This window comes from Lasioglossum baleicum, chromosome 9 (assembly GCF_051020765.1).
Source record: "Lasioglossum baleicum chromosome 9, iyLasBale1, whole genome shotgun sequence".
Taxonomy (NCBI): Eukaryota; Metazoa; Arthropoda; class Insecta; order Hymenoptera; family Halictidae; genus Lasioglossum; species Lasioglossum baleicum.
In genome coordinates, this window is record NC_134937.1 from 14970416 (window position 1) to 14989237 (window position 18822).

Sequence of the window (18822 nt, forward strand, 5' to 3'; positions counted from 1 at the left end):
AAGACAAAATGTCAATTACTGTATTTTGTAAATTATATGACTAATAAAGTATATATTGAATTTTTTGTTCAACTAAATATATAAGTTGTTTTATTAATCTAAATTAAATACTTTATTAACATTGTAAGTATTCACATTCCATGATTATGTACGATGTACATATACATTAGACAATTTTCATACAATGTTTTGTTTTATTTATTTTAAAATTATATATATAATTAGTTTAAACTAATTGTTTCAATTATTACATGATTTTACTGCGATTATTTCGATTCACTTTTATTTTTAAACTATCTTTAAAATTTAAATAGTAATGTACTTTACCATCTTGCTATTAGAAATTTATGACATAAATATGCAGTTATCAATATCGAACTCGAACGTTGCCTTTTAAATAATTTAAATATACAGTATAATTTCTAATACATATATTCATATACTTTTTTATATAAATATATTTCGTAACGTATTCCAAGTGATTCCAAGTGGATAAGACCCAATAAATTGACGTCCTACGTAACCTTTATTATCTTTAACTGTTACAGAATAAGTGTTCACTTTTATACATAATGTTTACAAAACGAAATTTTAAATATAAGCCATAATTGCATTTGTATTTCCATTGTATAAAGCATTTCAATTTTCAAGAACACTTTATACGTATTTATATATCTAAATAGATCTCTGTGATTATTTAGATCTATTTATGTATACATACCGAAAAGAACACGCATAATCTCTCAGACCATAAACAGATATGTATTTTGAATTTTCAAATGTCAACGTCGATTGTATTTCGGAATAGGTATGGTATTTATTTAGAAATACTGCGAATATATTTTGAATTTTATAATCTTCTAACCTCAAATGAGTTTAACTCATATATGTGCAAAACATATTCATAAATTCAAATTTATGTTATCTTTTGTTTGTAGTTAACATAAATCTTTTACTTCCGATTGGCATTAATTACAATGTGGAATAATTCAAAGACACTTTGTAAAAAGTATGTGTCAAAATGGAGCAACTTTGCTTTCAATAATCACCAAAGAGTAAGACATAGCAGTTCAAAATCTACAGTAATAACAAATGATAATGTCGATGATCCACTTCCTAAAGATGCAAAGGTTGTTATATGTGGTGGCGGAGTTATGGGTGGTGCAGTTGCTTATCATCTTTCGCTCATGGGATTAGGTGATCAAACAGTTATTATAGAAAGTGGCAGGTAAACATTCATTTTAATGTGTATAACTTTTAAAAATACAATGTATATACATTTTGTAAAATTTAATTTATTTGCTCTATTTCTTAAACTTAGAATTGGCGGTGGAACAACGTGGCATACTTCAGGATTAGTCGGAGCTTTTAAGCCAAGTTTGGCACAAGTGAAACTTGCTCAAGATAGTATAGCTTTATACAAGGAATTGGAAGAGAAAGGTTTGCCAACAGGTTGGAAGCAATGTGGTAGTCTTTCTTTAGCGCGCACAAGGGATCGCATGACCGTATTCAGACGAATGAAAGCGCAGTCTATGTAAGTGATTAAAGTTACACATATAATTGAAATACGTCTTATAGAGGTATTCGTGTTCAAGAGATTCGAGATATTGAGGTTTGAAGTAAATGCAAAAATCAAAAAGTAATTTAAAATTGTTTCAGATCTCGAGACATTGAATGCCATTTAGTTACACCAAAGCAAGTACAAGAAATATGTCCCTTATTGCGAGTGGATGATTTAGTTGGTGGATTATGGATCCCAGATGATGGAGTAGGAGATCCATATCAGATTTGTTTAACATTAATAGCAGAAGCGAAGAAGAAAGGTATATATTTAACTTTTTATGAGCAAAGACATATGTATATAATTAATATACAGATATATTCGATTTATAAATTTTGTAGGTGTTAAAGTATTTGAGAATTGCAAAGTTACAAAAGTAGTTACACAAAATGGTAGAATCGAAGCTATCGAAACGACATTCGGTGCCATTGAATGTGAGCATTTTGTCAATTGTGCTGGATTTTGGGCACGCAACGTTGGTAAATTAAGTGAACCGCATGTAAAGGTAGGTTTCTTGTAATTATTATCGACTAAAGTCTGTTCATATAAATTATGAAATGTTTTCTAATATGTACTACTCAGGTACCACTTCATCCTGTTGAGCATTATTATTTACACACACAACCTATCGATGGTTTAGATCCTATGATTCCAGTTGTAAGAGATTTAGATGGTTACATTTATTTTCGAGAAAATAACGGAAGTCTATTAGCTGGTGGTTTTGAACCAGTTGCAAAGCCGGCATTTGAAGATGGGACAATACCTGGTTAGACATACATACATTTTGACTTTTCATTGATTCATTATAGACGTGAATCTAAAAAAAGTTACATTTCAGAAAGCACAAATGAAAGATTTTTACCAGAAGATTGGGACCATTTCCACATTTTACTCGAACAAATGCTTCATAGAATTCCAGATTTAGGAGATGCGGTTTTGGAAAGATTATCTAATGGGCCTGAAGCATTTTCTCCAGATTGTAAATGGATAATGGGCGAAGCTCCAGAAATACGTAATTATTACGTTGCTGCTGGTATGAAAACTGTAAGTAGTCTGGTACACCCGAAAAGGGAGTGATTCATATATACAAAATCAATACAAAACCCTACTAGAACCCTACAAAAGCACGTTCTTCACGAAAAAACGTGTCCCAATAAATTAGCTGTCAATGGCCTGACTCCGACACTAGTCAAGGGACGGCTGAAATTATCACTTCTAAAAGTTCTTCAAAAATAGCAGAATTCAGTCGCCCGTGTCGTAAGCATCCCCAAATAAAATTTGTCAGCACTATGCGCTTTGCGGGGGTGACTCGTTTCCAGGATTGCAAGGGCGCGGGATGCGCCTTCTCATTTCTCGATTATGCAAAGATGGGGTTTTTCAGTAGTCCAGAGCGGTAGATAAAAAATCAATCTTGATCGCAATCGCCTCAAAAGTCTTATTTTTACGTTTACGAGGCGTAATTTGCATTATTCGGCAGCATATAGCTGTCGCAGCTTTATGAAAATATAGCTATACATGCGCAGATGTATGCTTCCAAATATAATAATCCAAATTACGCTGCCGAATAATGAAAATTACGCTTCGTAAATGTAAAAATAAGACTTTTGAGGGCGATTGCGGCCCAGATTGATCTTTTATCTAGCGCTCTTGATTTTTGAAAAAGCCCATCTTTGCATTATCAAGAAATGAGAAGATGGAAAAACCAGTCTACTATTTTAGGTACTAAAAGATGATATTAAGCCTGCTGTTGAAACACATGAAATGCTGTATCAAGTGATGCAAAGACATAATTTTATTGTGTGTACACTTATAACATTTCAGTATAAACAATATTCCGTGTTTATCTTTGGTTTATTGTTCGTTCCTAATGCTTTTACGTTTATTTTGTACAAATCTCAACCAGTTCACCACTACTTCTCTTGTCCCAACTTTGGTAGAGAAATGTTAGTTCACATATATGTATATAATACATAACTTCCAGGTTGGAATATCAGCAGCTGGTGGAGTTGGGCGAGCAACAGCAGAATTAATAATTAACGGATCGACATCCTTAGATATGTATGAATTAGATGTATCACGTTTTTTGGGCCTTCATAACAATCGGAAATTTTTACGTGACCGAGTAAAAGAAATTCCTGGTATGCATTACGCATTACAATATCCGCATCACGAATTTAAAACAGGCAGAAATTTAAGAATGTCACCAATATATCCAAAACTCAAAGAAGCAGGAGCTATTTTTGGACAGGTAATGGGATATGAACGACCAACCTGGTTTCAATTAGATGATGATAAAGGTAAGCCTATTGTTATATGTGCTCAAACAAAGAAATTTGCAGAAGTGAAAAAGTGAATTTTATTATACACAGATTACTTTGCTACACAGATTTGGAAACAATTGATGGATTTCAAAAGTATAAGATAGCATACACAAATACATTTAGTAAACCACCATGGTTTGAACCGGTAAATAAGGAATATGCTGCTTGCCGTGAAACAGTTGGGCTTAGCGATTATTCGTCTTTCACCAAAATTGACTTATGGGTAGGATATATTTCTCCAAGTATTGTAGAACTATACAGGTTGAGTCAATACAAATTATTACCTTGATTATTTTCCGAATTATAAAACTTTGAATAAAAATTGTTAGGTAAAGAATACATTATCGACAAAGTTTATAAAAATATAAAGAAACACAAGGGTAAGCTTTAGTAATTTCTTTAACTTCTGTAGTTTCGAAAATACTGAATGTGGTACTTTTTATTGGGTCACCCTGTAGTTTAATGATAAGTGATATGATAACTTATGGAATTTTTTAGTCAAATGATTTGGAAGTAGTAGATCTATTGCAATACTTGTGTTCGAATGATGTAGATGTGCCAGTAGGAAGTATTATTCACACTGGCATGCAAAACGATCGTGGGGGCTATGAAAATGATTGCAGTTTGGCACGTATAGCTCCTAATCAGTAAGTAGTGCACGTGTACTTAAATTTTGAAATACAATATACAGCTACATTATTATTCCTCTAATATTCAAGCTACATGATGATCGCTCCCACTATTCAACAAACTCGCTGTAAACATTGGATTAATCGTCATTTACCTGCTGACGGTTCTGTTGCCGTGTCTGATGTAACATCTGCATATACAGCAATCTGTATTATGGGTCCTGCTACGAGACAATTACTTTCAGAATTAACTGATACTAACCTGAACGCCAGAAATTTTCCATTTTTCACTTTTAAAGTAATTATTAGCCTCATAATTATACAGAGTGAGGCACCTAAAACAGCCCACCTGAATAACTCGGCTGCTATTGGTGTTAGGAAAAAATGCATTAGATGGATCTTCCTTGGTTTCGAGGGGCCATTAATCTGATGTCAGTAGCTTTTTTGTAGGTGGACGCATAAAGGAAATATGGAGGTCACCTTCAGTTTTTTAAATAGAATGCCCAATATTTTTGGTCGAACTCGTTTGAAGCACAAAATTCTGCGTAAAAAAGTATTGACCTTCATATATCATAAATCTATTTGATATCCCTCAACTTGAATGAGTACATATGAAAAATTATTTCGATAATATTTCGTTAACTATACATATAAGACTTATGATATACGATGGTCAATACTTTTTTACGCAGAATTTTGTGCTTCATCCGAGTTCGAGCAAAAATATTGAGCATTCTATTTAAAAAACTGAAGGTGACCTTCATATGTCCTTTACGCGTCCACCTACGAAAAAGCTGCTAACATCAGATTAATGCCCCCTCGAAATCAAGCAAGTTCCATCTGATGCATTATTTCCTAACACCAATAGCAGCCAAGTTATTCAGGTGGCTTGTTTTAGGTGCCTTATCCTATTATGAAAATTTATATATCTAATATTATTTGAGGGAGTAATATTATTTATAGAAATTTTGTATATGTATATGTAATTGAAAATATCTTGATCTACTCTTTTGAAAGGAACTAGATGTTGGACTTGCTAACGGAATACGCACAATGAATCTAACTCATACTGGAGAGCTTGGCTATGTTTTATACATACCAAACGAGGTATACATACATTTCTTCAAAAAACAAGAAACTTGCATTTTCTGGTGCATCATAGTAATATGTATGTTACGCATTTGTAGTTTGCATTACACGTTTATACAAGACTAGTAGACGCTGGAACCAAATATGGATTAAACCATGCTGGATATTATGCAACACGAGCGTTACGTGTAGAAAAGTTTTATGCGTTTTGGGGCCAGGATTTAGATACATTTACAACACCCTTGGAATGTGGAAGAGCTTGGAGGGTAAAGCTCGATGTGAGTATCTCGTAAATTTATAAAATATATTTAGATTTGATAAGATCACGAATGTTTGTATACCATAGAAAGCAGTAAACTTTATTGGAAGAGATGCTCTTTTAAGACAAAGAGAAGAAGGTGTAAAACGCAAGTACGTGCAGTTACTATTAAACGATCATGATTCTGAATTGGATACATGGTGCTGGGGCAGTGAACCCATTTTTAGAAACGGAAAATACTGTGGAATGACAACTACTACAGGTTACGGGTTCACATTTAGAAAACAGGTATCGATACCATATTCTTAATTAAACCATAAACGCGTGTATTAATATTAATTTGTGGTAACAAACAAATGTATTTATGTAAAAGTATGGGAAAAACTGTAAATCCGCATTATCTTATTTACGAAACGATTAAGAAAATTTCATGCTAAATAGGTTTGCCTTGGATTTATACAAAACTTTGACTCGGAAGGAAGGCCTCAAGAAGTATCAAACGAATATGTATTATCAGGGGATTACGAAGTGGATGTGGCAGGTATCAGGTTCCCAGCGAAATGCCACCTACATAGTCCAAATTTGCCAACCAAGTTTCCTGATAAGGAAAGAGACTCTTATCATGCTACGCGTGATCAGCAAACTGTGTAACGTCGACAATACAAACTCTGAATCGTGTACAAATAATGTATATAGAAGAATATTAATAAATTATTTAATAAGCGGAAATTATATAAACCATTACTTCGTATTTATAGCAAGAAATTACGTAAACCACAATTTAATTAATCAGCTTTTATCTTTTCATAGCTACAATTCTTAAAAAATTACATCAATGTATACTAGTAATTATGTACTATATTACAGATTTCCAAATGCACCATACATTCTGCAAGTACTCCCTAAAATGACTTACATAGCACAACGTATTAATTTTGGTACTGACTTCATATACCACTTACTCACAGTACACTTATACTTGGTTTTAACTTTAACCTACAAAAATTCACTATTACTTCTGAACACCCTTGTTATTCTTGACTTACTCCCTCCGTCATTATGATACGCATTATACTGACATTTGTGCTATAATATTACAATGTCATGGTAACATACTGTTTCAAGTACATTGTTCGAAAGACACGTTTTGTGAGGTTGAATGTTCGTTGCTTTTTTCGATCGATGCAACAATATTTTTATTAAAATATTAACATAATAGTAGTCTCACTTATTCTAGTTGAATCGATACACTTAATATACGATTATTCAGTATCTATCCACCAAAAGTTAAACCCAAAGTATAGTACATCTATTCGTACATTAACAACTTTTTACACGCGATTCTTATTAATTACGGTCCTTCATTTTACTGTACACAAATCGACAATGAAAAATAAAGCGTCCTATGACTTTGGGATCTCCGGTTCCGGAGTGGGTTGTAGTTGTTGAACCATACACGATTTAGCAACCGAATCGAACAATCTGAAACAATGAGAATTTGAAATAGTCACAAAATATGATGAACAGTGAAACATCAAATACCAAATCATTGGGGAAAGTACACTATATCACTTACTTCTCCATTTCTGGTGCGCAGTGAACAAACTCGTGTGTCCAGAATTTGTATGTTCGATTCTTGATAAGTTCAATGAAGGTGATAAGCAGGCCCCATGGATGAGGTCTGTTCACAATAAGTCTCTCCAGGAGGACTCTTGTGGTTTGTTCTTGTATCGCTTCGGTGTTAGCTTCGGCAAACAAGTACAAAAGTGTGCAACTGAAATAATGTGTATGACTGTTGGGATACCGTAGCTGATTCGCGATCGCGTTTAAGAACAAATAACGTCCTTCCGTATCAAGATCGACTGCCAAGTTTTGGAATATATCCATATGTGCAGAATGTGCGATAGTAGACATAAGCGGAGTATGCCCTTTGCTACGGATGAAAGCTATAGCTTGTGTACCAACGTAAAGTACTAGGGCGTTCATTAATTGACTATTATAACGAACACCAGCTTCTTGAGATACTTGTAGATTGCTGCGCAGCTCAGAAAGGAAGGTGACCGGGGCGCGTGCCTTTAAATATGAGTCTAGCTCCTTCTTGAAACTGAGCGGTTGTATCATGGACGCAAAGTTGGTCAGTACTCGTGGGGCGTGAGCTATCTCTGGTAGCATATCCACCTTCAGGTTTGGCGTGAACGGATCAGGTAAGCGCATATTTCTTGGAAAAGCACTTAAAATCAGATTCCTCATTTGTATACAGTTGGGAGGAATTACATCACAAAATCCGTAATGATAGTCGCAAAGAAACTCTGGAAAATCGTGTAGCAATACCAGTATCACTCGAAGAGTCCCATTGTACAACAGAGTGACAGGTTTTGCAAGCTCGGCATTTCGAAGGAAAGGCGCCAAGTATTTGAACAAATCGATCAGAAGCTGAGCGTACATTCCCCAACATTTTTGTTGCGGTGTAATTGCGAGCATACGCCCAATGAAAACTCTGTGCGAGACTAACTCGAGCCAAGCGTAACAGAATCCAGAAGCTTTGGCCGGTCTAAGTATATGCAGAGTATGACAGAAAGCAGTTAGTACTTGGTAATTTACTGCTTCCAATACTGGTTCGGGAGCACACAACTCTAAGAAGAGCATAATGAAGATTCTGTGATAGGGCAGCTGTTGAAAATCAGTTCCGCGTATTTCGTGATCCTGCAGCAACACACCAGCAACAATTCCCAGAACCTTATTTAAGAGATTGATCTTCGTATGAGTATTTGTACTATCGCCAGAATGCTTCACCAGAAGAGCGACTAAACGGACAAAAGCGTCCAATGAATGGAAACACTTTGCACGAACGACGGATGGAGCTGCGTTAGTCTCGGCCAGAGCACGATAACACAAATCAACGCACATCTGTGTGCTGAGTTTGAAAAATCTTGTTATGAGGTCGTCGGTTTTCAAAATGCCGTGCATGTTCATTTGATGAACAAACATTCCGAAAGCTTTCGTGGGATCACGCGCGTGCGTCGGGTTATGATGCATTGATACCCATTCGCGAAGCAGATATTCTGTCTTTTCCATTAATCCTGGCGGATCATCAAAATCGCGCGCCTGTAAAGAAAAATAAATATCATAAATTGTAAGTACATACATAAATACATACAATTTTAAAAAACTTAAGAATGGCGGGATTTACTTACTCTCACCTGCAGGATTCCAGAATGTATGTGTGCTGTCGGTCCAGCTGGTGCTCTGTCTGCTAATACACCTGGATCGTGATTAACGCGCAACGATTCGATTAAACTGGTCAGTCGGAATAGTGAAATACTATAAAAAAAATAAGAGTTTTATTTCATCTCATTGTCAATGAATTTTTATGCGAATTGAAATATTATATATTGTTAGATAATAACCCTTCCGGTGGTGCTCTGTGATGGGCCATTCTAGCCAGTATTTCAATTGTATGAAACAAGTCGGATTCGGTAACGTGTGTAGTTTGTCTTTCATCAATTAAATAAAGTTGCACCAACTGCATTGCGAAAATTGTCGCCATGGTATTCCCAGAATCCATAGCTTGAGCTAAAGCCAAATCGTACTGTGGAAGACTAATTAGATGAGATCTGCAAACAATACGAAAAAATTCATGTTTTGTTGTTGTATCTAAATGTTTTTAAAAATGTTGTTATTAAACGTTAAACGCTTTGTTAGTCCCTGAAGACCAATGGTATCGAATTTACAAAATAATGTATAGTAGACAATTCATATAATATTATAAAATATGTTTACACTGTCTTAATAGATTTGATTGAAACTAGATGAAGAAAATTGAGGTAAGCAAGATAACTTTAAACTTAAAAAGTGAAATGGAATAGAGAGGAGACAAAATTGGCTCCGTGATTATCGTGTTAAAAAATGTTCTATTGTAAATAATGTGTACCTTATGAGATAATCGACAGCTTCGAAATTATATCGAAATTCTTCCCTGCATTCTGTCAAACAACGAGTAACATGTTTGTTTGTCCACTGCATGCCATAAGCACGTGGATCTTGAAGACACTTTAAAATGCGTAAGTGGAGCTCTCTATATCGCAGTATAAATTCGGAATCTGTCACACCGCTTGTGGGACCATCCAACAATCCTTCCACAGCCTGAAATAGTATAATGTAAGTATAGTGAACTGAAAATTATTTATTTCAGTGTGAAATAATATAATGTACTTATTACCTTCTTGAGTAATGTCATAGCAGCGCCTGCGTCCCTCGATCTTCGTGTTAAAATAATAGATTCTAGTAGACTATGAAGAGCAGCGTGCTGCGGAGGAGGTGCAGCTGGACCCATTGCAGCGAGTAATACTTCAACATCAGCTGCAAGTTTTTCTAACATTGCTCCCACCTCATCGTTACTTACTGCTGCTGCATATGCAGCTACCTGTTGTGCTGTTGCTACCGCAACTGCAGGATTAGCAGCAAATGCAGTTACAGCAGGTTCCTTTAAAATAGAAGTGCTCTGTGAATGTATACATACGTGACATAGTAATATAAAAGTGAACAGTTTCATATACATATAATTAGACAGCGGATCTTTATGCAAAATAAAAATGTTCTATCTGAATTGCAACAAACTAGAGTAAAATAGAAATATATTTTCTTTCTTAATATGTTTAGTTGGTTGAAAATAATATAATAGTATTCTTAACCCCTTGCCCTACAATATCGTGTCAGATTCGTCATCAAAATTCGAAACACAGTCTAATACATAAATACGTATGTTATTAATTTCATTTAAACCGAACTAAAATTCTTTTTTGGTTTTGTTAAATGTACAGCTATTGCAGAACATATAGGCATAGATATTAATTGTCTCCTTTTTTAGGAAATTACGATCTACAAGAAAGTTCGTGTCACTGAAACCGTAAAATAAATCGTAGGGCAAGGGGTTAAATTCTTCTATGTACTGTGTATACTATTTTAAATTACACCTACTCATTTTTGTCATGAATGCATAAAATCCGCTGTCTACATATAATACAATACTTACGGTAACAGGTTTTGGCATCAATAGAGCTTGAGTATCACGTTCGGAAAGTGGCAAAAATCCGGGGATATTTCTCGCGAATTCTTCATACACAGCCATTTGCTGAGGGGTAACTCCTCCTACTTTCAACCTGATTTGCTCAGGCATTCTTTCAGCTTGGTACTTGGCTAATGGATCACAGTATCGTCTTCCCTCTTGGCGCGCAATTTTTCGCAATTCAATTTCGTTCAGCAAACGCTTATCCATTTCTGGAATGGCCTTTTCAATGGCGGTTTTTTGTACAAATGCACAGGCAAGCTCCATATTGTCAGCAGCTATTACGTTCGCTGCTTGTTCTGCAAGTTCTTTCGGTGGTGATGTACCCATCATTGGGGTAAGAAAAGCTTGTTTTAAGTTTGTACTAATTGATGCTAAAACCTAAGAAAAAGCAGATATACATGGTAATGGCGAATGAAAAGGGAAAACTGGAAAAACATTTATGAAAATTTGTCGTAAGTTTTACCTGATCACGGCAAGTAATCATAGCCATCCCAGCAGTTAAATTACGGACCATGTGTCTAGCCGCTGTTCTCATTCGAACTTCGTCTGGATCTAATGCAAAGTCTTTTCTTACAATTTGTTCACTAGTAGTTAGAGCTATTTTAATTGAGCGATCAACAACAGGAACAATCCATTCTTGAATTGCTCTATCAACAGCTGGACGAACAAATTGCTTTAAATGCGGATGTGTTTGGAACAATGGTAACTGAAAAATGAATAAATTAGAGCAGATAGATATTAACACACACACACACACACGCGCGAGAAATTATACAATGAATGTTCGATACCTGATTATTGATGGTAATATGCTGAGCAATATTAGCAATGTTCACAGATATATCCATATAATTAAACCGTGGCTCTGGTGGATCAGTAGGTAAAGATGGTGTTGTATTCACAGGAGGAGCTTGCGGAACAATTGTTCCAGTTGTAGTTGGACCGACTAATTCTTCGATAGGACCTTGCGTTTGCGGTGGATTGTTATTTGCTTCAGATTTTTTGTTTGGATGTGATAATTGTGACTCTAAATTTCGTAACTTTTCTGGATCTTTCAAATAAAGTGCGGGTTTTAATTGCTGCAAATTAACATGTATCGATCAGTATTATTATAATAAAATATGAACGCGATTGTAAGAAATTGTATTACTAATGATTCTTACGACAATGGTAATGTTTAAACTCTTGCAAAGCACTTCAATTTCAAATTTCAAATTTAATTTCAAATCAGGTTCTTGATGCAGCTCTGCCAGTACATTCATTATTGCCATTGTCCAAGGGTTAGGTGGACGAAAAACACGACTCCTTGCACAATTTTCAAGTACTTTAGCAACAAATGGAACTACGTAAAGGAGTTCTTGATTGCCTTTATGATATGCTTCAACAAGTAAACCTTTTACGTCTATATCAATCTAATGGAATAAAAAAGAAAGTTATATTTACAGTTTTAGTCATTATAGATTAACATATACAAAGTTATACAAATTGTATACAATACCTGCAAAATAGGCTTATTCCTGCCGAGAGTCAACATCCCTAACCAATGACCTAAATTTTTTAAAAGTGTTCGATCAGAAAAATTTGCTATTCCTTTATCGCTTCGCAATAAAACCTACAATCAAATTTAAGAAGTGTTCTAGAATTAATTGAAAATTTATGCACCAGCAGTAAGATTTCTCACGTACCTTTATGTTTCTAAACGTTTCTCTAGTAACCAGTTTATACACCTCAGGTAATTTTAGACATTCCAAAAAATTGGAATATAAAGGATGAAATCCAAATTCTACACTAGCTCGTTTCATTACTAGATACTGAGCCATCCAAGGCCAATATTCTTCCGTGACAATTTCTCGAATTTCGTCACATTTCTGCTGCATATTCAATTGGCTAAGGTTGTTGAAAATGAACGCTGTTTTATCTTGTAAAGCCTCGGGTGGCGTTGTTATTTTTTCTTCTTTATCTGTGGCCACCAATAATGTATCGATATTCGTTGCATTTGCAATGGAAGGCTAAAAACAAACAAATAGTTTATAAACTTCAGTGAAAAAAGATATGCGTTATTGCACTACTAATTTATATAGAATTTGTATTTTACTTACTCTAGCTGAAAGGGATGCAGTCGGCGTTGTGGATGATTTTGTTTGGGTAGTACTGGTTGTTATTGTTGTTGTTGTAATAGTTTTATATGGTGTAGTAACAGGTGCTAATATAGCTGCTAAGGTTTTTGGGAGAACCGGACCTTGAGGTCTCGTGGGAGGCTCCTGCCCCTGTAATCCATATTCTATGTACTCAATTAAATGTTGTGGGAACTCACTGAAATGCTGAATTGTCCTGACGTGCTCACAATATGTTTGGTAATCTTTTAAACGGCTCTTAAAACGATCCAGAGCAGTTATGCCAAAATAATACATCTTGCTGCCTTCTGGTTTCCGAAGAGCATCCAATACAAATCTCAGAGCCAATCCAAGCGTCATATAGCTATTAACTAATCCTCTTTCAATGATTCCACCAAATAATTGTGCTGTGATTTGTAATTCCTTATCAGGATATTGAGGAAAAAAGCGGTATTCCTCGAACAAGTTTCGTAGCATACAATTGAACACTTCCCTTTCTCTTTTACTACCAGAATCTTGAAATTTTTTCAACATGTCTAGAACTTCGTCAATTGATAAAGTAGGATGTGGCGGATGATTGTATATACGTTGGAAATAGCTATTCGCTTCGTCCTCAATTTCTTTCGAAACATTTTGTGCCATGTCAGGAAATAAGTTCGATGTTTCGGGTATTCTTGCCTTTTCAATGCCTGTTGGTGGCCCGAGGCGACCCAAACTTCCAATTGTTGTACTGCCAGGAAGGACAGATGGCCCTTGTGTTCCAACTGGTCCTGAATGTAATTGAGACGATACTGGCAGGATTGGAAACGAACTTGGAGAAGGTCCCATGAGACGCGAAGGAGAGCCAGGTGCAGACACTAAAGGTCCAAGAGCACCAGGTAAATTGAATGCAGAACTGCTCGGAGGACCAAGACTAGATCCCAAATTCATAGATGCAAGACTTGAACTTAAATTTCCAAGTGGGTCTACTTGCTTAGAAGAAAATAGCTATGAAAAATTAATAAAGCATATTTTAGTATGCGATAGCATATAAATCAGATCTATATGTATATGCAACTCGATAAAGTTAATATAACTACCGGTCCTCCTAATGTAGCCGGATTGAAAGATTCTAATGTCCGATGTCTTAAAACTCCTGGTGGTGGAGGTCTACTCATTGTACTCTTACTCAACATGAGATTACAGTTTTGTACCATGGTCATTATTGCCTCTGAACACTCTTGAGAAACACCCCTGTAATATTAATTTGAGAATTGAACGATTGTTTTCAAACATTTAATACATTTTTCAGGACTACGTAAAAAGAACATACCCAGCACACACTTGCAAACAAGCAAGCATGGTTGTCAATGTTTCCTGAGGAAGTTGACTTGCTTTTGGAACTGTGAGATCTTCTTTTATGCCAGGTCCCATCACCTGTGGGCACCGCCTTTGTAAAAACTTTACACAAGCGGTAACGAAAACTTCACCCTGTTCTCTGATTTTGTCTGTCAGCCATTTCTCTAATTTTAAGTATTCCCTTCTCGAAGCTAAACAAGCCAGGTCAATAACAAACGGATACGACTGAGCGGTGAGTAAGTGACTCAACGCTTTAAGATCTTGAGCAACGTCCAGGATGCGGGACAGCCGAGTTTGATCGTGATCTCCGCGTATATACCATTCCGCCATGGCATGCATGATAATAGATTTAATTTTAACAGCATTTCCGTGCCACGCGTGATGCAAAATAACAGCAGAATTCGGATGATTTCCGAGAAAAATAGGCATCAGCGTACTAAGCAATTCTTGTCTCAATATGGTAATAGGTGCATTAATTTGTAATAACGCCAATACAAGAACATCGGGGCAGTGTTGAATGGGCCACTTAAATATTTCTTGAACAGATACATATAGCCCTCTTTCTGCCATGTGTAAAAGTAATTCAACAACATTCAAGGATCTCCATGTTTGTGCTTCTTTACTATCACTTTCTGGCGCTGCTTTCAACACATCCACGGTTACAGAGTGATATGGGTAATCAGCAAAACAAAATATGTCTGGACACTTCAGGATTTGTTGTACCAAAGAAAATTGTCCTTCTACGTTATCCCAATGACGATAAAATAGTTCTACAGGAAACATATCAGGTAGGTATCCCTGATGTTGCAATCCCAATCTTAAGCCGGTGATTAGTAAATTCAATCCTTGTCTGTCTTTAATAATAAATTCAGCATGGTCCAACTTAACTATCACATCATTCCAAGACAGTGTAGATTGCTGAAAATATATAATTATCTTTGTAAACATTGATGCTGCATACGATTAAAATTCTTAATTGTTAATATTTTAGCCATAGAGAATTACTTAATTGTGCTTACAATTTCTTTCAAAGCTTGAATAAACACTTCAACATTCCAAGTAGTAGGAGCAGCATTATCCGCAGACTTTTCTTTATTAGCGTCTTGTGCTGCTCCCGAGTTACCCCAATACGATTGTAAACCTCCAGCATCGTCAAGATTACTGCAAGTCCGTGCCATATGACCTAGAACTCTTGCAGCACATGCTGGAGATATTTCTCGAGCACCTAGGCCAGCTAAGGCTGATCTACATTCTTCGACACTGTTAGTAAATCCATATCCTAATTCCATAATCAATTCTACCAGAGAATTCCCATCCTGAAAAGCATACATTATAAAATAGTTTAAAATTTAATGTTCGATCCGATATAAGAGTTACGAAACGACAAACATTATTAGTTTTACCATTTGATTGACAGCCATGTTTAATTCAATTTTGGCTTGCGGAGTTTCCCCGTTGTCTGGATACAAGAGTGGTGCTAGCACCACTGGTACCAGCTCACGGGGAAAATCGCGCCTTAAATTCTTGAGAAATTTTTCTTTTGCTTCTGATGAAAGGCCAAATTGATTGGCTGTGTATAATGCTTGTGATAATATAAGGTGAAGAACTTCAGGTAACGAATCGTGTAATCCTTCCTCGTGATGCTTATTGTTCGTCTCAGAGTTGATATAATTTTTAATCAATTCGGGCAGCTGTTTCTGCACGTGCTCTAGGGCTAATGCACAAATTTCAGAATTCTCAGAATGCAGCAATGCGATCGCAAATGCAACTTCTTGTACCAGAGTTAAGCCAAGTACCTTTTTCAAACGTAAAAAAAACTTTGGCGATGGGTTCAAAGTCTGTAAGAATGAAGTTAGTTAAAATGAATGTTTTTTATTATACAGAATATTAGAAATAAAAGGACTGTTTATATATACATATAGATAGATATATATGAACACTTGTAATGATGACCTTAACCTAAATATAAGAAGTAAAATAAAAAAAAACCTTTTGCTGGTGAAATGGATGATCTATAGCAAAGCACAGATTAGAAATAAAAGAAGGTTTGCTAAGAAGATTAGTACACTCTTGCTTCAGAAGTTGCACTTGAAAATAATCTTTCGCACTTGATTCTGGCGGTTCTCCTGTTGAAAAATCTATGCACGAGAGTAAAGAGCGCAGCAAGTGTCTGTCTGCCTCCAGACCCTTCCACAGCACCAACTACAATACAACAATCAGTTTTAAAATAGGTTAAACTATTATTATAGTAAATATCTATATAAAAGTAAATGTATAGAACACGAGCTCTGTCATATAACTAGATTTTCAACAATAGAAGTATGAAAAAAGAAGATTGCAGAACATACAAAAATAACTAAGGGCAAAATAAGTACATAAACATTTATTTGTTGGCCAAATAACTAGACCATCGTGCTTAATGATTGATATGTGTACATTAAAAGATGTAAAAAGAGCTTCATCGTTCGAAATAATACGTTGGAACGGATACAAATCACGGAAAGAGGCTAAGTTCAAGGTGTATTTCATACCGCGTAAGTACTAATTGTAAGTTACCAATAATAATGAAATAAGCGTGAAAGCTTCGGCATAAATTCGCGGTTAATTTTCGTAATGGGAAAGTTTTTCTTAATGGACGGGCTCATATGAAATCGGCAATAATGTTCACGAAGCATATTGCGCTGTTTCGAGGACGGCGTGTGATGAACAGAAAGTGGAAGGGGTGGGCATAAGAGATGCAGTAGTACAACAGGTTTTTTGTCTACTTACATCTGATATTTCTTGGCAGCTGTCCCGAAAATTTTTCTTATTTAAATTCGCAACCAAATAACTGATTTGTGACAAAGTAAAAGACAACGAGTCCAGGTTCATAGTTCCATGAATACGACCTCGAAAGCTTCAAACGTGTTTGAAGCTTTCTTCGGTATCCACGAATTGCCTCCCCGGAGTCTCTCCTCGTTAAAAGCATAAAAACTACATTGGCACAGTCCTGCGACCAACATCGGGATTAATATTTTGGAATACAATTTCAAACCAACGTCATGGCGAGCACAACAAGATAATACTGAAAACGTAACACCACTCCAAGATCACACCATACAATCAGTCACACTCTACTGGTCTCTTTTCCATCTACTTCGGTAGACCTCTACTTCTACAAGACAGCCGGTTCAGTGTTTCTAGAACCGCCACTAGAGTGCGTTAAATGTTCGTACTAAAACTTTATCTTTGAAATTTTCATATTTTCTATTATTGGTTCTATCGCAATTAGTATGTATTTTTCCATAAGTTCAATCACATATCATAGTTCGACTCGATTTCGATGATATTAGAAACCGTATACGATAAAGAGTAAAATTAGATTTGCTTGGATTTTCTGCTGACAGGTTGACAAATCTCAACATTGCTGCAGTAATGGGAGAAATATAAAAAAATTACTAGAATATGTACATTGTTTTTGCAATGGTAAAAATTAGTTAAAGTTTATACACTTTTTAGTGTTAGCACTAAATGAGTATAGAAAATGAAAATTAATTAAAATATTTGATAGTGTATAAATGTATATACAATCATATTCTAAATATGTAATTGTCTCTCGTTAGCATTGCATGATTCGAGGGACAGAAACGCGACGTTATGAAGAAGTGGACATTATTTCCCATTTGTTGTTCACTCGGTGACGCTATATGATCAAAGATAAAGAAGAGTATTATTGGCTGCGTCATAGGATGATTGAGACAAAAATACGACATTGACGAGATCATTTTGTCTTCGTTCTTATTCTTTGGTAGCTCGCTGATATTTAGTTGCTATTTACAGTCGGAACAAAAAAAGATTCAGTATTCCTTTGATGACACGGATGAAACAAGAAGACGTTGGAGAGAGCGGAAACAATTTAATTTCTCCCTGATTGGCTAATGATCTGTAGTTACAAATTGTCTTCGCAGCTAAAGCTCACTGGATTTTCATAATGAAAAGACCTACATCAAAGACTATGTCAGACCTACATAATGCATAATAGTCAGTGTCAGTGGTGAGATATTGTGAAAGATTTCTCGCGCATGCGCGGCGATTTTAGCCTCAGTAAAGTGAAATTCTCGATAAAATGGGGTATCTTGAACACCCCGTAAAATATTGGTATTTTCCCGCCAATATAACTGCCCCAGGGCACCGCTCATCATCATAATATAGATACGTTCCTGTTTTGGACGCGCATGCGCGAGAAATCTTGCACAATATCTCACCACTGCTAATAGTAGAAGGAGAAGCATTTTGAGGGGAGTACAAGATATAAGCCCACCTGGCAATGTTGCCAGATCAGGGAAATTGACACGAGTTGAGGGGAGAAAATTACCCTCTTTCTGCCAGTACTAGATTAGTCACGTGACATTGTAACCCATGCACGACAGAGACAGAACGCATCACGTGACCGGGTCTTGGCGG

At 35.8% G+C, this 18822-nt stretch overlaps 2 protein-coding genes across 5 annotated transcripts; one reads left to right on the forward strand and one right to left on the reverse strand.

Moving 5' to 3' along the window:
* The first annotated feature begins 339 nt into the window (after positions 1-339).
* Positions 340-6612, forward strand: LOC143212074 (pyruvate dehydrogenase phosphatase regulatory subunit, mitochondrial). Its single transcript, XM_076430389.1, has 15 exons — positions 340-808; positions 939-1228; positions 1322-1534; positions 1660-1823; positions 1903-2066; positions 2144-2327; positions 2400-2605; positions 3543-3858; positions 3948-4105; positions 4381-4529; positions 4602-4809; positions 5529-5618; positions 5699-5878; positions 5947-6147; positions 6301-6612. Exons 2-15 carry the CDS (start codon positions 978-980, stop codon positions 6508-6510), a joined length of 2694 nt encoding a protein of 897 aa, XP_076286504.1. The 5' UTR covers positions 340-808; positions 939-977; the 3' UTR covers positions 6511-6612.
* Positions 6613-7029: 417 nt separating this feature from the next.
* Not1 (CCR4-NOT transcription complex subunit 1) lies at positions 7030-17661 on the reverse strand. Of its 4 annotated transcripts, XM_076430383.1 has the most exons (20): positions 17149-17656; positions 16369-16581; positions 15783-16217; positions 15399-15695; positions 14354-15297; positions 14121-14274; positions 13720-14028; positions 13027-13194; positions 12613-12936; positions 12426-12539; positions 12091-12339; positions 11719-12006; positions 11391-11633; positions 10892-11305; positions 10079-10360; positions 9791-10002; positions 9267-9473; positions 9054-9180; positions 7436-8964; positions 7030-7341 (listed from the first exon to the last, which is right to left on the reverse strand). In XM_076430383.1, exons 1-20 carry the CDS (start codon positions 17248-17250, stop codon positions 7263-7265), a joined length of 6690 nt encoding a protein of 2229 aa, XP_076286498.1. In that variant the 5' UTR covers positions 17251-17656; the 3' UTR covers positions 7030-7262. The 4 variants fall into 4 exon arrangements, with proteins under 4 accessions (XP_076286498.1, XP_076286496.1, XP_076286495.1 ...); XM_076430381.1 differs by having other exon boundaries at positions 9060-9180; positions 13027-14028; positions 17149-17661; XM_076430380.1 differs by having other exon boundaries at positions 13027-14028; positions 17149-17655.
* Between the last annotated feature and the right edge of the window lie 1161 nt (positions 17662-18822).

What these genes read in the sequence shown, in the direction of transcription:
- Not1 (XM_076430380.1), bottom strand. Translation starts at nt 17,250, where the DNA reads ATGAACCTGGACTCGTTGTCTTTTACTTTGTCACAAATCAGTTATTTG. An exon ending in ACATGGCTGTCAATCAAATG is followed by an intron (nt 15,696 to 15,782) that starts GTAAAACTAATA and finishes TATGCTTTTCAG; the next exon opens with GATGGGAATTCTCTGGTAGA. An exon ending in TGATTACTTGCCGTGATCAG is followed by an intron (nt 11,306 to 11,390) that starts GTAAAACTTACG and finishes GCTTTTTCTTAG; the next exon opens with GTTTTAGCATCAATTAGTAC.
- LOC143212074 (XM_076430389.1), top strand. Translation starts at nt 978, where the DNA reads ATGTGGAATAATTCAAAGACACTTTGTAAAAAGTATGTGTCAAAATGG. An exon ending in TAAGTGAACCGCATGTAAAG is followed by an intron (nt 2,067 to 2,143) that starts GTAGGTTTCTTG and finishes TGTACTACTCAG; the next exon opens with GTACCACTTCATCCTGTTGA. An exon ending in GGTTCACATTTAGAAAACAG is followed by an intron (nt 6,148 to 6,300) that starts GTATCGATACCA and finishes CATGCTAAATAG; the next exon opens with GTTTGCCTTGGATTTATACA.